Source organism: Sinocyclocheilus anshuiensis, unplaced genomic scaffold, assembly GCF_001515605.1.
Source record: "Sinocyclocheilus anshuiensis isolate Anshui unplaced genomic scaffold, SAMN03320099.WGS_v1.1 scaffold30, whole genome shotgun sequence".
Taxonomy (NCBI): Eukaryota; Metazoa; Chordata; class Actinopteri; order Cypriniformes; family Cyprinidae; genus Sinocyclocheilus; species Sinocyclocheilus anshuiensis.
Window position 1 is genome coordinate 431,923 of NW_015542336.1, and position 18,876 is coordinate 450,798.

Below are 18,876 nucleotides of genomic sequence, written 5' to 3' on the forward strand. Positions count from 1 at the left end.
GTGATTTTCTGTCTTTCTGTTGTTGCTTGATTAACATCAATGACTCAGACAATAGCAACTAAATTAGGCTGCTGTCCCTTTAAAACCGAAAGCACAGCTGCAATGGATGCAATGTACTGATACATGTTCTCCCTACTGTTTACGGTCACTTAAGACGTAATCAACTGTGTTTACGTGAATACTCGACAAAACGGACAATTCGACATCATTTTGTTTGTAATTCTCCGTTCATGCGACGCGAAAGAGTACTCGCGAGCTGTGAGAGGCGCTTTCCGTGTGTGTATGCTTCAGTGTCTGCGCTCAGAAAACCGGACCGAATTGAGTTCTCTCTTGCGTCGTCAGATTTATCCATACGTCTGCTCTTCTCTTACTCCCACATATTGACATTTTTTAACGTTTTATGCGACGTGCATTAAGTGTATTTTAGCTTATGTCCCGCCGGTTCATATGTATGCATCTAACCTCCGAACCACGCAGCAGATTCCTTCTGAATGAATCTCTTCCCAAATCTTCCCTCCCTAACATTTTCATCTCGTTTTTATTCGTTGACGAAAATGTTAATAGATTTACGTCATAGTTTTTGTCATTCAAAAAAAAATTTAGTTCGTTGTCGTCGGTGAAAAAAATGTCGTTGTTTTTTCAGGTTTTCAACTAGATTTCAATTGTGGTGGTGTTAATTTTTTGTTTAGTTTTAGTTTGTGTTTACATTTAAAAAAATAATAATATTTAGTTATTTTTTATGCATTTATTTATTTGTCATTTTAATGATTTACCTTTAAGTACTTAAGCTGACTTACTGAAAATTGAGTATTTGAAGATTTTATTAAGTTCTGGTGGTATTTATTAACTTATTTCCTGAGATAAATTTTAGTTGTTGTTTTTTTTTCAGTATTTTTAATTTTTTATTAGTTTTATATTTAAAAACAAGTGGTACTTGTTAACCTATTACCCGAGATAGCTAATAAGTTACTTATTAACTGAGTGTGATAATTAACTGGTATAAACAATTAACTGATAAATGTTTTGCAACTATTGCGGCGTAGAAACAAAAATGTTGCTGTTGACGAAAATGTCAATAAATTTTCGTCATAGTTTTTGTCATTCAAAAAGAGTTTTAGTTCGTTATAGTCTCGTTGTCGTCAGTGAAAAAAATGTAGTTGGCGAAAATTATTCGTCAACGAAATTAACACTGATTAATACACATCCAAACAGCAAACCATTACACTCTCTGTGCTCCATATAGTGGTAAACTACATTAAATGATTAAAGAATACATAGTATTAGAACATTAATTTAATTTTATTATAATCTCAGGCATCAGAATCATAATATGTTAAAGACATATTTACACTAACTTATATATATATATATATATATATATTTAAATTATTTTAATTTAATTTTTATATATACATTTTATTTATTTTAGTATAAATTTACAATACATTATACATATTATGCTATCTATCTATCTACACACAAATATGTATACATACACGCTATATAACCCTAGATTTTACATTATATATTATTAATTATATATTATTCTATTTTCACATTGATTATGTATATTCATATATTATATATTCCTATTATTCATATATAACTCTATACTTTACAAAATGTATATATTTTAAATTAGGTATATATTATGCTAGATTTTGCATATTTTATATGAATTACACATTATTATATTTATAGAATTATATATTATTCTATATTTTATATATCGTTTTATATTTTACATATGTAAATATATTTACATAATAAATACTATATAACTACAGTATATTTTTCTAGTTATATTTACAATTTGAATTATGCTATTTCATATTAATATTATACTTCATATATAATTCTGCATATAACAAAATGTATATTTTGAATGTTATGCTATATTTTGCATAATTTACATTACATATCATGAATTGCACATAGAGTGCTACATTCACATTAATTATATTAGAAAATAATTATAAATCATTATGAATTATACATGCTATTATCATGACATGCTATATTTGCCAATTATTATATACCATGAATGACATATTTTGCTATATTTCACTATTATAATATATAAATATTACATTAATTATATATTATAAATTAAGCATATTATAATATGACCTACACGTTATGAATTACATACATTTTCCTATATTAGTAACAATGAATATTTCATATTGTATGTATAATTCACAACATAATTAATGTGAAACACTGGAAATACAGCAGTATCGTGTTACCTGCTGCTGTTTGACCTCCATCTCATTCAGCTGCTGTTCAGCCACCATCTGCTTCTCCCGAACCTTGTTGAGCTCCTCGTCTTTGGCCTGCATCTCCTCTTCCTGTCGGCTCACCTGCAGCAGCGGCTTCACCTGAAACACACACACACGGCCTCAGCACAGAGCACACGTCAAGAATAACAGCACATTTGAACATGTATGTGTGTGTTTGTGAACCTTGGTGAAGAGTCTCCACCACTGCCAGTTCCTGAGCTTCAGATACGCAGCGCAGTTCCTCTGGATCACCCTCATGGCCGTCAGCTGCTGCTGCCTCTTAGCGAACGCCCTGAATGACAAACACACACACCGTTACACACAACAGGACAGAGGTACTGGTGATCTGTGGACTTCAGTTCATGTGTAGGTCTAGAGTCTTTTTATATACGCTCTATACTCTAGCAATCACTTAAATTCCATAGTAGCACCCTAACAACCACCTGAACACCCTAGAAACTGGCTAGAACTGCAAAGCACCAACCTAGCAATAACTAAATCCAATAAACTGGCTAAGAACAACATAGCAACACCCTAGTAACTACTTAACCCAATAAACTGGCTAAGAACACACTAGAAACTGGCTAAGAGACACATAGGAACACCCTAGTAACCACCAAACTCAATAAACTGGCTAAGAACAACATAGCAACACCCTAGTAACTTCTTAACCCAATAAACTGGCTAAGAACACACTAGAAACTGGCTAAGAGACACATAGGAACACCCTAGTAGCCACCAAACTCAATAAACTGGCTAAGAACAACATAGCAACACCCTAGTAACTACTTAACCCAATAAACTGGCTAAGAAAACCCTAGAAACTGCTAAAGAGACACATAGCAACACCCTAGTAACCACCAAACCCAATAAATTGGCTAAGAACAATATCGCAACACCCTAGTAAACACCCTAGAAACTGGTTAAGAACCACATAGCAACATCCTAGCAACAACTAAATCCAATAAACTGGCTAAGAACAACATAGCAACACCCTTGTAACCACTAAACCCAATAAACTGGCTAAGAACACCTATAAACTGGCTAGGAGACACATAGTAACACCCTAGTAACCACCCAGAACACCGTAGAAACTGGTTAAGAACCTCATAGCAACATCCTAGCAACAATTAAACACAATAAACTGGTTAAGAACAACATAGCAACACCATTGTAACCACTAAACCCAATAAACTGGCTAAGAACACCCTAGAAACTGGCTAATAGACACAAAGCAACACCCTAGTAACCACCAAACCCAATAAATTGGCTAAGAACAATATAGCAACACCTTAGTAACCACTAAACCCAATAAACTGGCTAAGAACACCCTAGAAACTGGTTAAGAGATATATAGCAACACCCTAGTAACTACCAAACCCAATAAACTGGTTAAGAACCACATAACAACACCCTAGCAACAACTAAATCCAATAAACTGGCTAAGAACAACATAGTAACACCCTAGTAACCACTAAACCCAATAAACTGGCTAAGAACCCCCGAGAAACTGGCTAAGAGACACATAGCAACACCTTAGTAACCACCAACAATAAACTGGCTAAGAACAACCTAGAAACTGGCTAGGAGACACATAGCAACACCCTAGTAACCACCCAGAACACCGTAGAAACTGGTTAAGAACCTCATAGCAACACCCTAGCAACAATTAAATACAATAAACTGGCTAAGAACAATATAGTAACACCCTAGTAACCAATAAACCCGATAAACTGGCTAAGAACACCCTAGAAACTGGCTAAGAGACACATAGCAACACCCTAGTAACCACCTAGAACACCCTAGAAACGGGCTAAGAACCACATAGCAACGTTCCTCCAACTGATATCAACTGTGTCAGACTAGCAATAACTCATCAGCAAATCATTTAGTTATTGGATAGTGCAAAACATGTTGAGTGAATATTGTGTAAAATAAGTGTTCAGTTGACTTCAGCAGTTTGACGTGTCTCTCATCGCTAAACTCTATTATACATGTCGTGATGCTCACTTGCGGGCGACGTATCCACGACACCAGGCCTGGAAGTTAATGATGACGTCGGTGATCTTCATATCACGCTCCTCCTCCAGGTGAGCCAGAACTCCAGCGCGGAAAAACACTTTGCTCTGTCCGATCCGGTACAGGTTGGGATCCAGCTCCAGCGCTTTGATCTGACACACAGTATAGGAAACTTAATAAAGTAACACCAGATGACTTGAAACCAGTTTATTTAACAGTAAAACTGGTCTCACCATCAGCACGCAAGCCTGTTTTCCATCCATGAAGCCTTTGGGAATGGAGTTGGGCGTGAGGATTTCATACCTGAGCGAAAAAACACAAACCACTGTTAACATCAATTAAAAACACACAGTCAGGTCTAGCATTAGTAAGAACTAATACAATGAAATTCAGATGCTAAGAGAATAAGATTCTTAAAAGTGTATTCTGAAGAACTAATTTATTAATGTGAAAAGTTGCGCTCAGAGAAAGCAGCAAACCTCTGTCTGAATTCCTGGAAGACGACGCGATTGGGGAATCCCTGTCTGCAGATACGGATTCCCTCCAGCACACCGTTACACCGGAGCTGATCCAGAACCAGGTGAGGGTCCAACTTACCAGCCTGAGATGGACAGAGACACAAAACGCAAAGGCTTACGATGAATTCAGGAATTCAAATTAAGCAAATTAATCCCAAAGTATACTTCCGTTTTTTACATGTACGCTAAAGTATGCATACAGTGTGCGCAATCTAAATTGAATCAAGCATAGTACGCACACAGTCTAAGTTTTCTAACTGTGCATATTCTGTTTGCTCAAATTGCACAATTTGCAAATTTTTGTAATTTTTAGTTATCGTTATTGGCATGAATGCTAATAAAGTTATTGTTACAGCTATCTTTATAGTTATTGTTCTCGTTGTGGACATCAATATAGTTATCATTATAGCTATCGTTTTTGGTGTGGATGCTAATAGTTATTGTTATAGCTATTATTTATTATTGTTATCTTTATAGTTACTGTTTTTGGTGTGAATGCTAATATAGTTATCGTCCTAGTTACAGTAATCGTTCTTGTTATTGTTATAACCATCTTTATAGTTATCGTTCTTGGTGGGGACACTAATATAGTTATCGTTGTTGGTGCAAATGCTAATATGGTTATCGTTATAGTATAGTTATTGTTGTTTGTGTGGATGCTAATATAGTTATTATAGCTATCTTCACAGTAATCGTTCTTGTCATGACAGTTAATATAGTTATCGTTATCTTTATAGTTACCGTTCTTGGTGTGGATGCTAATATAGTTAACGTTATAAGTGTGAACTTTAATGTAATTATCGTTATAACGATCTTTAAAGTTATCGATCTTGGTGTGGATGTTAAAATATAGTTATCGTTATAGCTATCTTTATAGTTACTGTATGTTAGTGTAAACGCTAATATAGTTATCTTTATAAGTGTAAACTAATATAGTTCTGGTTATAGTGTTATCGTTATAGCGATCTTTACAGATATCGTTCTTGGTGTGGACATTAATATTGTTATCGTTATAGCTATCTTTACAGTTATCGTTCTTGGCGTGGATACTAACACAGTAATCATTATAGCTAACTCTTAGCTCTAACTATATAGTTATCGTTGCTGGTGTGAATGCTATTATAGATATTTTTTAAGGAACACAATCTATTCCTGTATGCTGAGCAGTTGGTACCTTTTTCTCATGGTTGGGAATGATGCAGCGGACGAAGTTGGGGTTGGTGTTTCTGAGCGTGGCCATGAGTTTGGACAGCTGCTCCTTATAGAGCTGCCCGACTGTCCGGAACATTCCCTTACGGGTCTTAAACGCACCCGGCAGCTCCGACATGCCGGCCACCTTATCCAGACCCACGATACGGTCCACTGAGAGACAGACACACAGAAAGAGAGACAGACAGTCACCGCGCTGCAAGGGCTTCATCTAAGGCATGCAGTCTGGTCATGATGTGAAAACTACCCACAGTTCAGTGGGCCGAACACACGTCAGCACTGGTGACAAACCACAGACACACACGATGCTGGTGATTGTTAACTGAAATAAGGCTGTATTAGTTTATTATAAAATATAAATACTAGATGTAAACCATAATTAAACAAAACAAAAAATGTAAACTATATATATATATATACATATATATATATATATATACACACATTAAATATAAAGAAATTAAAATACGTAAAAATAAATGAAAACATTAAACTTACATAGTAGTAAAAAAAACACACACAAATAAAATGACTAAAGCACATAAGAAAGTCCAAATACTGAATTTCAATGAGAACTGAAAATATAAAAATAAAAAACTATATATAAATATAAAAAATACTAAAATAGCACTGATTTGAAGTAATTTCCATCAACAAATATATTGTAGAAAGTACATAATGCATTAAAATACAGTGCACTGAAAATATATCTATATAATACATATATAATAAATGTTTATTTAAATTGCAGTTAAAATATATTTAACTTAATAAATATAAACCTATTGAAAAATATATTTACATATATATTATATTTAATGCATTAAATTAAGTAAAAAATTGATATTTGCACATCATTATATGTTTTTGTGAGACTGGCTAGAGTATGATGCTGAAACCCAGTGGAGAAAAAAAGCTAAATAATTATATAATATAATATTATTTTCATGAAGTAAAAATGAATATTTCCCCAGATATAATTCACAAATTGTTTTTACAGCCGTCATTGTCAGATTTAGCTAAAGTGAATTTTGGACCCTGTGAGTGTGTGTAACTGCATACTGTGGTCATGTTTCACTGGTGAGAACAGAACCAAACCCATGCAGTTTATACCCATTTCTGCAGTACCACAGACCAACAGCAGGGGCGCCAAAGCACACTATATTACACAGAGAGGAGAGACAGCAGAAATATCAGATATATCTCAACACCTCAGAGAAAAACAGTCACGCAGGACAGCTGATGGAGATGGAGGAGGAAAAGAACGTCACAGGAGAGAGAGAGAGAGAGAAAAACCAAAGATGTCACCTGGCTCTAAATGAAGGAAAGGAAAACGCTGATAGAAATAAGCTCTCTGACAGTTCTGGACCTCTGAGAGAGACGGACAGATGGGAGATGGTGTGTACAGAGGTCCAGGAGGACGTGAAACAAGGGGTGGATGGTTGGATGGATGGATGGAGAGGGGAAGAAACAAAGGACCAAACACCAGCAGAAGACAACAAATCCAGTAAGTTTCCACCAATGTTGGCATGAAAAAGGTGCCCAGAGTGTAAATGTTAGTCATTGTTTCCCTTTGTTGAGTTTAAAAGCTTCACGCCCTTGTGTCCTACACATCTCTTCATCATTTATAGTCTTCCTCCACAACCTATTAATTTAAGAGCTGATCCAATGTGATATATCGACTCACCGTCCTTCCACAGCTCTGAAACGAACTTGTCGGTGGATTGATTGAGCAAAGTGGCCACGTTATCGTTCAGCGGGTCCATGTTCTTCATCAGCCACTCGTCCGCCTTATAATCCACCTGAGAAACACAATCACAGATGTGTCAAATTCCCAAATAAGGCTATGAAATCTCACATGCGTTCAGCCGAGGAGCATGTCAACACCTTTCCAGCATAGTGCATGATGCAGAAATCCGCCTCGTCCTTCAGTTTCTTGGGTTTGTGGAATTTGGAGTGCGTCCCCTGCTCCTGCAGGACCTTCTCCACGAAGCTCTTGTCCGTGGCTTTGGGGAACCAGCACTCCTCGTCCAGGAGAGCGAGGATTCCTGGAGGACTCGCCTGGAAACCCACAACACAGATTACAATCAAAGTCTTCATCATCAGCAGAAGCCAGCTTCATCACCTTTGGACCAGCTAATGACCATTTTTGACCAGGTAATAACCATTCTCAACAAGTCTGGACAAGCTAATGACCATGTTTAACCAGTTTAGAGCAGGTAATAACCATTTTTTACCATCTCCGTCCAGCTAATGACCATGTTTAACCAGTTTAGACCAGCTAACAACCGTTCTGGACCAGTTTAGACCAGCTAATGACTATTTTGACCATCTTGGTCCAACTAATGACTATTTATGTCCAGCTAGGATGAGCTAATGACCATTTTCAATCAGTTTGGTCCAGCTAATGGCTATTTTTGACCATCTTGGTCCAGCTAATAACCATTTTTGACCAATTTAAACCAGCTTATGACAATTTTGACCTTCTTGGTCAGCTAATAATCATTTTCAACCAGTTTGGACCGGCTAATGCCCATTTTTAACCAGCCTGGAACAGCTAAGACCATGCAATCCATCTACCTTTCTATCTACATCAACAGAAGAAAAGACATTGAAATCAAACTGAATTTAGTATTTTTAAAATAATGGATTTCTAAGTTCTCAATTCTGACTAATATCTTTACATGAAGACAGTTCTATTAAAGGTCACATGGTCATTCTAGGGGTTACGCAATTGGTGGAGTTGTTCAGAAATAATAACTGCCATTGGATTACCTTCTCTACCTGCTCTAACCAGTTTCTCTAGGATGATGTACCAGGTCATTCTTGGCCCCATTGGCTGGTAGTCTAGCTAATTTACCTTATAAACCAACTTGAAGCAGCTTTGACCTACTAGAAGCCATGTAAAATCAGCTACTACCTTTCTATCTACAACAGCAGAAGATCATGAAGACATAATGGAAATCAAACCCAATCTTAAACATGAAAACAGCTCCATTAAAGGTCACATGATCGTTCTAGGAGTCACACGAATGGTGGAGGACACTAACAGGTTTCTCGATGAGTTCGATGCAGGGCTGCAGGTCGAGGCCGAAGTCAATGAAGCTCCACTCGATGCCCTCGCGCTGGTACTCTTCCTGCTCCAGGATGAACATGGTGTGGTTGAAGAGCTGCTGGAGCTTCTCGTTAGTGTAGTTAATGCACAACTGCTCGAACGAGTTTAGCTGCGGGGAGGAACAGAAACACAGTTACTGCTAGGAATTGTGGGCTATCCCACTGTAAGCACCCTTGAGGTTGAAGGACTGTGCCATACATCAAAGATCTCAAAGCCGGCGATGTCCAGGATGCCGATGAAGGAGGCGCCCTGACGTTTGGTCTTATCCAGAGCTTTGTTGATGCGCATCACCAGCCAGCGGAACATCCTCTCATACGTGGCTTTGGCCAGAGCCTCTACAGCGAACTCAGCCTGCTCCTGCGTCTGGGCCTTCTGCACGTAGTCGCGGCCCACCTTGATCCGGGGCGAGAGGATGGCACGTGTGAAATCAGTCATGCTCATGCCCATCAGATGGCACACCTTCTGGGCAGCTGGAGAAGTGAAGGGAAAGTCGTTTGGAAATAGTAACTGATAACAACACAAACTGCTGGTTTACCTTCTCTACATACCTCAACTAGCCTGACTACGAGGTTCTACCAGGTCAACCTTGGCCTCATCAGCTGGTAGTCTAGCTAATTAAACATTCAGACCAGTTTGGACCAGCAATGACCATTTCTGACAAGTTTGGACCAGCTAATGAGCAGTTTTGACCAGCTAATAACCATTTTTGATCAGTTGTACCAGCTAATGACTATTTTTAGCCAGTTTGGAGCAGCTCATGATCATTTTCAATCAGTTTGAAACTGCTAATTTCTGTTCTTGACTAGTTGGACCAGCTAATGACTATTTTTGGCCAGCCTGTAGCAGTTAATGACCATTTTCAACCAGTTAGACCAGCTAATGACCATTTTTCGGCAGCTTGGACCAGCTCACGACCATTTTCAAGCATTTTTGACTAGCTAATTACCATATACGACAATCTGTAGCAGCTAATGACCATTTTTTTGCTGTTTTGGAGCAGCAAATGGCCATTTTTGACCAGTTTGGACTAGCTAATGACCATTTGTGGCCAGCTTGTAGTAGTTAATGACCATTTTGGACCAGTTAATTAAAATTTTTGGCCAGCATGCAGTAATTAATTACCATTTTTGACCAATTTGGGCAAGCTCATGACCATTTTCAACCAGTTTGGACCAGCTAATAACCATTTTTGGATAGCTTGAACCAGCTAATAACTATCTTTGACCAGTTTGGACTGGTTAATGACCATTTTACCAGTTTGGACCAGCTAATAACCATTTTTGGATAGCTTGGACTAGCTAATAACTATCTTTGACCAAGTTGGACTGGCTAATGAGCATTTCTGACCAGTTTAGACACAACTAATGTAATTTTTGATAATTTTGGAACAGTTAATGACTATTTTTGATGAGTTGGACCAGTTAATGACATTTATTTGCCAGCTTGTAGCAGTTAATAACCACTATGGAACAGCTAATGACCATTTTCAACCAGTTTGGACAAGTTAATGAATTGTTAGAAACCATGTAAAACCACCAGCTAACTTTATGGTGATAATATAGCTACAGATTAACAGCACAAGGCCTGATGGAAGTGTTTGTAAAGTCATAAAGATGTGTTTACCTGTGTCATCAGGCATGGAGGCCTGGTCCGAGTGACGCTCCTTCTTAAAGGACATATTACCCAGCTGTAGCACAGATGAAATGACCCTCAAAAGACCTGCAGGGGGCGACACACGCAATTAAAAACCTCAAACATATTACAAATAATATTGTCATGTTTGAAAACGGTAGTATATATTCACCGATATGTTCTTCCTCAGAGAAGCCCATGATCCTCATGGCCTCCATGGTCTCCAGGTACATGTCTCGGTCCTGCTGTCCCGGGATCGTCACGTTCCCATTGGACAGGAACCGGTACTTATTGTAGCTCTCCAGACAGAGTTCAGCTGATGAATGAAGAAACTGATTGATTAATTTACATTCATTCATAAACATAAGAGTCTCATCCTACTATTTTAGTAATATATAGGTTCAGAAATCATGTATTAAAGCAGCGAAGGACACCCACAGCGCAGTTTGTCTCCTGCACCGGTGAGCATGTAGTAGAACATGTGGAAGGTTCTTTCTTCTTTAGCTTGACGGATTGCACGGGACTTTTCCAACAGGTCTGACGGTCAGAGTCAAGGACACACAACAGAACGGATGCACGAATATTCACATGAAGGCTTTCAACAGCCTGGGTCTTTATTAACCAGTTTCAGTTCTTACCTCATTAATTATATAAACATTTAGCAGACGCTCTATGCTCATTGTACAGTCACAGAAACGATCATTAGTCTTTTAGCATTTATTAAACATGAAATTATTAAAAATGTCAAAAAGTGAGGACTGGGGCATTTAAAAGATTAATGTTAAAAAGTAAAATAAAAATACTAATATAATTTGCATCTGCACCTCTGTCAAACTTTGTTTTTTGTTTTTAAATGGAGTGATTAATGGAATTTTTCTCTACAAATGTCACATCTGTGACATTTTCACAGATTCACAAGCGGTTATTAAAAACAGGTCATGCTCTAGTTGTGGTCTGTAAATCCTCCAATAAATGTTATAAAAAATATGCAAATCAGCCATAATCCCCTTATCTAAGTGATAATGACCCGGATTTAACCATTTCAATTGAAAAAGCTTCTTTTTCATATTTTGAAAACCATGTCATATTAACTAGCTCATAAAGATACAGGTTTCAATATTGGCTCCGACGATGTACCCGTTAACGTCAAAGTTGATTCTGATGAACTTGCCCTAAAACACAGAAAACACAAAAGATAAATCACACACATTTAGAGCCAGACTAATGTGTGAAAAGTCTGCCATAACGGGAAGACTTACGAATCGAGAAGAGTTGTCGTTCTTGACTGTCTTGGCATTGCCGAAGGCTTCGAGGATAGGATTGGCCTGCAGCAGCTGCTTCTCCAGCTCACCCTGCGCTCAAAAACATACCAATCCACATCAGTTCAGTTCAAACAAATCACTGTGAAGAGCTGATCACGTCTGGCTGTCAAAAGCAAAGCTCTTAAACACAACATCACAAGCTTTTTGCGCACAGAAGAGCAAATAAGCTGAAACAAACATACAAAGATAAGCACATTCTGATCCCCCATCCCAAACCACCACGAAAGTGAGCGGCCCGTCACCTCCGAAAACATCAAACCAATGACCACATGATCTTAAATCTGACACTCATCTCACACAAACACAAACGTTCATTCACTTTAAAGGAATATTCCAGCTTAAACACAACTTCAGCTCTATGCAGCATCTGGTGCCATGGTTATATCGTTAACTAAAGCTAGAACTAAAATCATAAAACCCTTTCTTTACTTGAAATAAAATAAAACATCAAATAACTTATTTTATTTCAATTAGTTTCCAAGGCAACATTTCTCATTTTTGTTTACTTTCAGTTTAGGTACTAAATAAATAAATAAAAACTGTATAGACATAAAAAAAAAAAAAACGTAGAAAAATGACAAAAAAAACAACAAAATGACTAAAACTTTCAACTAAAATTAAAAATCATTGAAAAACTAATAAAAATGACAAAAAAACAAAATATACTGTTGTTTTTTGTACATTTTAACAATAAAACGAAAACTACTAATCAAGAAAACAAATGAAAAATTAATACAAATGACAAAAATGCACAACAAAATTACTAAAACTGTCCAATTAAAATGAAAACTAAAAAACTAATAAAAACGGCAAAACACAACAAAATTACTAAAACTTTGACTAAAATTAAAATGAAAACTGCAAAATAAAAAAAAACTAATAAAAATGACAGAAACACAAGAAAATTACTAAAACGTTAAATAAAATGAAAAAGAAAGCTGCAAAATAAGAACAATTAAAATTACTAAAACTTTTACTAAAATTACTTTTAAAAACTACAACACTATAGTAATTAGAATAAAATAAAACTTCCTCATAAAATCTCTTTAACTTGAGGCTCAAGTGTCTATAAAAGAATGGGAATCATGTTCATAGTAAAACACTTGGAATGGAGTTTAAAAGGAGAAATGTGAAATTCATACATTCACTCTTGAGTTAAAAATGTCTAAATACTCCAGTGTTATATACGCATATGTAAAATGTGTGGACTTCTAGTGGGCGGAGCTTGATCATCTCATTTACATGAATTAAACTCCACCCAAATCAATGACATCAGTACAATCACCTCCGCCTAGAAAAGCATTTTCACAATTTAGAAAATATTTCCCACATGCCAAGTTGTTGCACAAGCAGAACTATTCCCTCTTTTAACACAGAAACTAACGATCATCATGTTGTTCAAATCATGTGAAGTTTCCCCGCAGCTCCTCTGTAAACCGTTTCACATGCTCTCTCTCTCTCTCGTAAAGCGAGGCTCGTTAAACGCGCCAGAACTTTCCAGCAACGGTCGTGTTCGCTGACGTCATGATTCGTGCCGCGGGAGGCTCGCGCGGGCGACTGAATCAAATACATACACACACACACACTTAATTCAAACAGCAGAAATCAAACCCAAAACTCATGAGCGCAGAAACACAGACAGATTCACCATGGTATTCAGACACATGAGAAGTGAGACTGAGAGCCGAACATGTTAATATGATCACTAGAGCTGGGGTGAAAATGTCGAAAATTCTCATTTTGCTGAAGCGATTTCGATTCTTAAATCCCCAGAAGTGATCTGTGCTGTGTCCGGTTTGATGTGTGAACAAAATATTATTAATATTATAAAATATCCATCCAATAAATCGCAATAAACTTTATGCCTTATTACTTTTGATATGAAACAAGGTCTCAGCTTTCCAATTCTGTCAGTTATTTTACGAAATTCAGAGACATTTTGGCGCTCTTTAAAGTGGCACGACGGTTAGCCGCCTCAGTTCAAAAGAAGTGACGTGAACCGATCATCTTTCCCTCATTCTGCCAGTTACTACACGAAATAACAATGAACGAACAGCAGAAGGTATGTAGAGATACATCACAACTTACTGACATGAATCATATCATCGATCAATCAGTGTTTCAACCGCTTGTAAACAATATCACTTAACGTCACATTTACCTCAGGAATGACATTCATTGTCCATAAACGCCATAGTTAGCAAGACAAATAAACTAGAAAGGCGAATTTTGCGAAATATATGCATTATATTTTTTCCTAACCTGTTCTTCGATATTTAGTAGGTTTGAATAAATCCCTCATGAAAAGTTATGACATGTACGGTTTAAATGTTTATATTTAAAGAACAAACTGGAGTAGAAACATAATTATATAATTGAAAAGATATAGACATTTATTATAAAGACATTAAAATGTTTGTTTACAAATCACATTAATATATAATAAGTACCAACTGACCGGGTTTGTTTTATAGTTTACAGCACTAGTTGAAAGATTTCTTCCTTTAAAAAAACCCCAGACTTATACTGTAGCTGATTGCCTGTATATCCAAATGAATTTATACCGAATCGGAAGCTTGTGAATTGAATCAAATCATAACATTTCTCACTACCCAGCCCTAATGATCACATAAATCTCAATTTACACAATTTATTTTGACAAATCTCAGTGAACAATGTCAGGATCTGGATCATATTTAACCCCAAAACTGCTTTAAAACTAAACGAACCCTTCAACCATTTGTTTCTGCATTTTGACATTATTTTCACCCAAATCAAACACATTTACAGCCGGGTTTTCAAACGAGTCTCTTTTTCTGAATGCAGCCTATTGATTTTGGGGTGAAATATGATCTGGCTCTCGGTGTCATGTGTCTGAATCGCTGTGCGTTCGGCTTCGGTTGTTCACCCAGCAGCGGAGAGATAACAGTGAGACATGAATGAGACAGAGAGAGACAGATGGAGAGATGTAACTCACATGTGACAGGACCGAGCTGCTCTGTTGGTATAAAGAGAAAAACACTCAAACCATCAACTTACAGCCAAAGGCCAGATCCAGCGATCGGCCGATAATGACCAACAGAAACATCAGGGACGGATCTGGACCCAATCCCACAAAACACTTCATTTATTTTCACTAAACACTCACAGGTTTGAGTTTTGTACAGTGTTTCCATGAATAAGGTGCAAATGAGGACAAATGTTTTACCAAACCTGAACTAGTTAAGCTCAATCATTCAACCCGGTTACCAAAGTTATTGTGAGAAAAGATTAAATACTTCACTTTCATTTATGAGAGTTTATCATCAATTATCAATACAAATCAAAAGTTGGTTGCAAACTAGACTTCATTTTGAATAAATCTTATTTAATTTTATGTATATTTTAATGTGTATTCAAATATATATAAAAAGTATGCTAAAATAATTAACAATAAATAAATAAGGTTTTAAATCTGACTGAAACTACATGCGGAAAATTGACCAAACAGGCTTTGTTATATGCAGAAATACGCAAAATCAGTAAGTATAAAACAAATAAATAAATACATTTCTATTTTAGTTTTTATGTATTTTACAGTATGCAAAAATGCGTATGCTAATAAATAAATGAATAAATGGTTTTGAAATCTGATTTAAACTATATGCAGAAATATGCAAAACACGCTTGCAAAAATAAATATAATAACGCATAAAATTAATACAAAAATAAGTAAATTTATACAAAAAAAAAAACATTTAGCTTGGTTTTATTTAGTTTCATTTCATGACGGTTAAGCGCCTCTTTTCACTGACCATTTGTTGGAAAAGTATTTAAAAAAAATGTATCTTAAAATCTTAAAATTTCCATGTGATGCTATATATTTGGCTTGTAACGTTACAATGGATGTCTGGCATCCTTTAAATGTCTGGGTGGATTAAAGTGGACTGGGCAGTTTGTGAACGGTTTCCTTCTCTAATGGATTACGATGTTTATGAACTGCGTTAAAGTCCCTCCCATCCCCCAAAACAACCCGCATTCCTCCGGCTCGGCCTGATCTGATAAGACCATGTGAGACCAGATGAAAGCAGGGTGGAGAACGCAAGAAGAACTAACCTGGTCTTTCTTGGTTTTGTGGGATGAGGCCACGTGGGCCAGATACTGAATGACCTTCTTGGTGTTTTCTGTCTTTCCGGCTCCAGATTCGCCCCTGAACACACGCAAACACACAGACATGAGAAATCAACACATCTTTAATGATCAAATCATAAGACGCACACATGCAGGGTCATGTGACTCACGTGCAGAGAATCGATTGGTCCTCACGGTCTGTGGGAGGAGACAGAAACACGAAAATTACTCATTCGCACAACACTTTAAACACATGAAACGACATTCACTAGGCATTTCATTTCTGTCATTTTATGTATTTTGATTTATTTAATTTTATTGATTTCATTCTTGATTTTTTTTTATTTCAAAAGCAGGATGTATTTTATGTATCTTGATGTGAGCAGGAAATATTTTATTTGGCAGGAGTTTTACATTTTATTGTATATTTATATAGATTTTTATTTATATTTTATTTTATGTTATTTCAATGACTTTATTCTTGATTTTTTTTTTATCTGAAAAGCAGGATATATGTTAAGTATTTTAAATGAGATTATTTGGCAGGAAATAATATATTATATTTTATTTTATATTTATTTTTGTATTTTTTGACGGACTTAATTTTTACTTTATTATTATTTATTTCTTTTTTTTCTGTATTATGAGAGAGATCAATTGGCAGGAAGTAATACTTTTATATTTTACTTCATCATACATATTTTTTATTTTCTTTGATTTGATTTGATTTATTTTCCTTTCTCGTATTGATTTTACTCATTTTTATTTGAAAATCAGGATGTATTATATGTATGTTGAGTGAGATTATTTGGCAGGAAATAATCATTTGAAATTTTTAGAATTCAAACGAGCAGCTATAAATTCCTCCAAACGGAAAAACGCACCACCCATTCGCTCTCACCAAACCCTTCTGAGCTTCTTAAGCAGGAAGAGCTCAGACCACAAAACAGGAAGTCAATATCTGGCTTCCTGTGACTGGAGAGGGAGCCGCCTTTCCAGAAAACTGCAGTAACATAACGGTCCTCGTGCTAATTAACTGTTACATTTGCTAAATGCCAAATAAAAAGACAAGAAAACTCACGACCATAATAATAAATCAGCAGATTTTTACTTTTTTTTATTTTTTATTACATGACATATGGGTTTCAGGGATTTATTTATTCATTTGTTTTTAGATCTCTTTTACAGAAATTCATACTTTTGTTTAGCAAAGATGCATTAAATTGATCAAAAGTGACAGTAAAGACATTTCAAATAAATGCAGTTCTTTTGAACTTTCTATTCATCAAAGAATCCTTCACCATTGATAATAATCGGAGATGTTTCTTGAGCAGCAAAGCAGCATATTAAACTGATTTCTGAAGATCATGTGACTCTGAAGACTGGAGGAATGATGCTGAAAATACAGCTTTGATCACAGGAATAAATTACATTTTAACATATAATCACATAGAAAATAGTTCTTTCAAATGGTAATAATATTTCACAATTTTTAACTATTTTAATCAAATAAATGGAGCCTTGCTGAACAGAAGAGACTTCTCAACTTTAATACTAAGTGTTAGAGGTTTCATCACATCACTAAGCCCAAATCGGAGCAATATATTTCTTGGAAAATATCCTTTAAAATATTCCATCCAAAACAAAACCCCTAAAGACGATTAAAGCGGTTCGAGACGGCGACCGAAGCTGCTGTCAGACTGTAATGAGCAGCGGTTACAGCGCGGTCAGAGTCCCGCTGCAGGAGGCCTGTGGAGGATTTAAGAGGCGAATTAAAGCCTGACGGGGGGCTCACTGAACACAAATCAGCTCCGGACGGCGCCACGGGACAAACGCTCAACGAGAAAAATACGCCCTTATGGACCCTTATTGTGCAACATTCCCAGTCAAATCAAGATTTTACTCCAGATTTATTTGTATGAATAAAGTTGAACCCACACAACAAACAAACTCATTTTTCTTTCATTTTGATTTGACGTGGATTCTGTGGATTTTAAATGAAGATATTTTTTTGAAGCAACAAACCCGACAAAATTATTTTCTACATATGCGTCACAAAACTTACCTATTTGTAAATATTAATTTTTGATGTAACAAACAGAATGTAGAATTGCAATTCAAGTTTGAATATAAGAAAGCAGAATTAAATTGTTGGTTTTAGTACTATGTTTTGCACAATACAGATTTTTTTCATTTTAATCCACACACCAAGCAAATTTAAAGAAACAATTGTTCTATTGGATTTTGGACTTTAAGCCTCATTTTTCTTGAAATTTGTTTTGGCATGCAGGTTTTTAACTATATATATATTTGAACCAACAGACCCGACAAATTACTACATATTATTAGAATTTTTCTCTGGCATATTTGTAAATATTCCTTTTTTAAAAACAATTTGAACTGAGGTAACAAACTGGAGGTAGAATTGCAATTCAAATTTGAATTTAAGAAAGTAAAATTAAAATTAAATTAATATAGCTGTTGTAAGTGTAGTTTTTAATATTCATTATAATAAAATATTTATTTTATTATTTTAAATTTACATTTTAGATAACCTAAAAAATAAATAATTTTTAAAATTAGTTCTTGTATTTTTTTTATCATTATAGTTCTACGACAAAAATGTAAAAAAAAAAAAAAAAAAAAAAAAAAACCCCTATTTTTTTGAT

At 35.7% G+C, this 18,876-nt stretch overlaps 1 protein-coding gene across 1 annotated transcript in view; it reads right to left on the bottom strand.

Moving 5' to 3' along the window:
* Positions 1 to 18,876, bottom strand: part of LOC107691111 (myosin-9-like) — an 86,961-nt gene that overhangs the window by 44,184 nt on the left and 23,901 nt on the right. Inside the window, exons 4-21 of the mRNA XM_016489585.1 lie at positions 16,378 to 16,405; positions 16,193 to 16,286; positions 15,075 to 15,095; positions 12,035 to 12,127; positions 11,884 to 11,947; positions 11,214 to 11,312; positions 10,948 to 11,091; positions 10,767 to 10,862; positions 9,342 to 9,613; positions 9,079 to 9,252; positions 7,916 to 8,089; positions 7,716 to 7,830; positions 5,994 to 6,181; positions 4,781 to 4,902; positions 4,535 to 4,604; positions 4,293 to 4,453; positions 2,466 to 2,574; positions 2,234 to 2,381 (exon numbers count right to left, since the gene is read on the bottom strand). Of these exons, the coding sequence (XP_016345071.1) occupies positions 2,234 to 2,381; positions 2,466 to 2,574; positions 4,293 to 4,453; positions 4,535 to 4,604; positions 4,781 to 4,902; positions 5,994 to 6,181; positions 7,716 to 7,830; positions 7,916 to 8,089; positions 9,079 to 9,252; positions 9,342 to 9,613; positions 10,767 to 10,862; positions 10,948 to 11,091; positions 11,214 to 11,312; positions 11,884 to 11,947; positions 12,035 to 12,127; positions 15,075 to 15,095; positions 16,193 to 16,286; positions 16,378 to 16,405 (2,172 nt within the window). The remainder of the gene's footprint in view (positions 1 to 2,233; positions 2,382 to 2,465; positions 2,575 to 4,292; positions 4,454 to 4,534; positions 4,605 to 4,780; positions 4,903 to 5,993; positions 6,182 to 7,715; positions 7,831 to 7,915; positions 8,090 to 9,078; positions 9,253 to 9,341; positions 9,614 to 10,766; positions 10,863 to 10,947; positions 11,092 to 11,213; positions 11,313 to 11,883; positions 11,948 to 12,034; positions 12,128 to 15,074; positions 15,096 to 16,192; positions 16,287 to 16,377; positions 16,406 to 18,876) is intronic.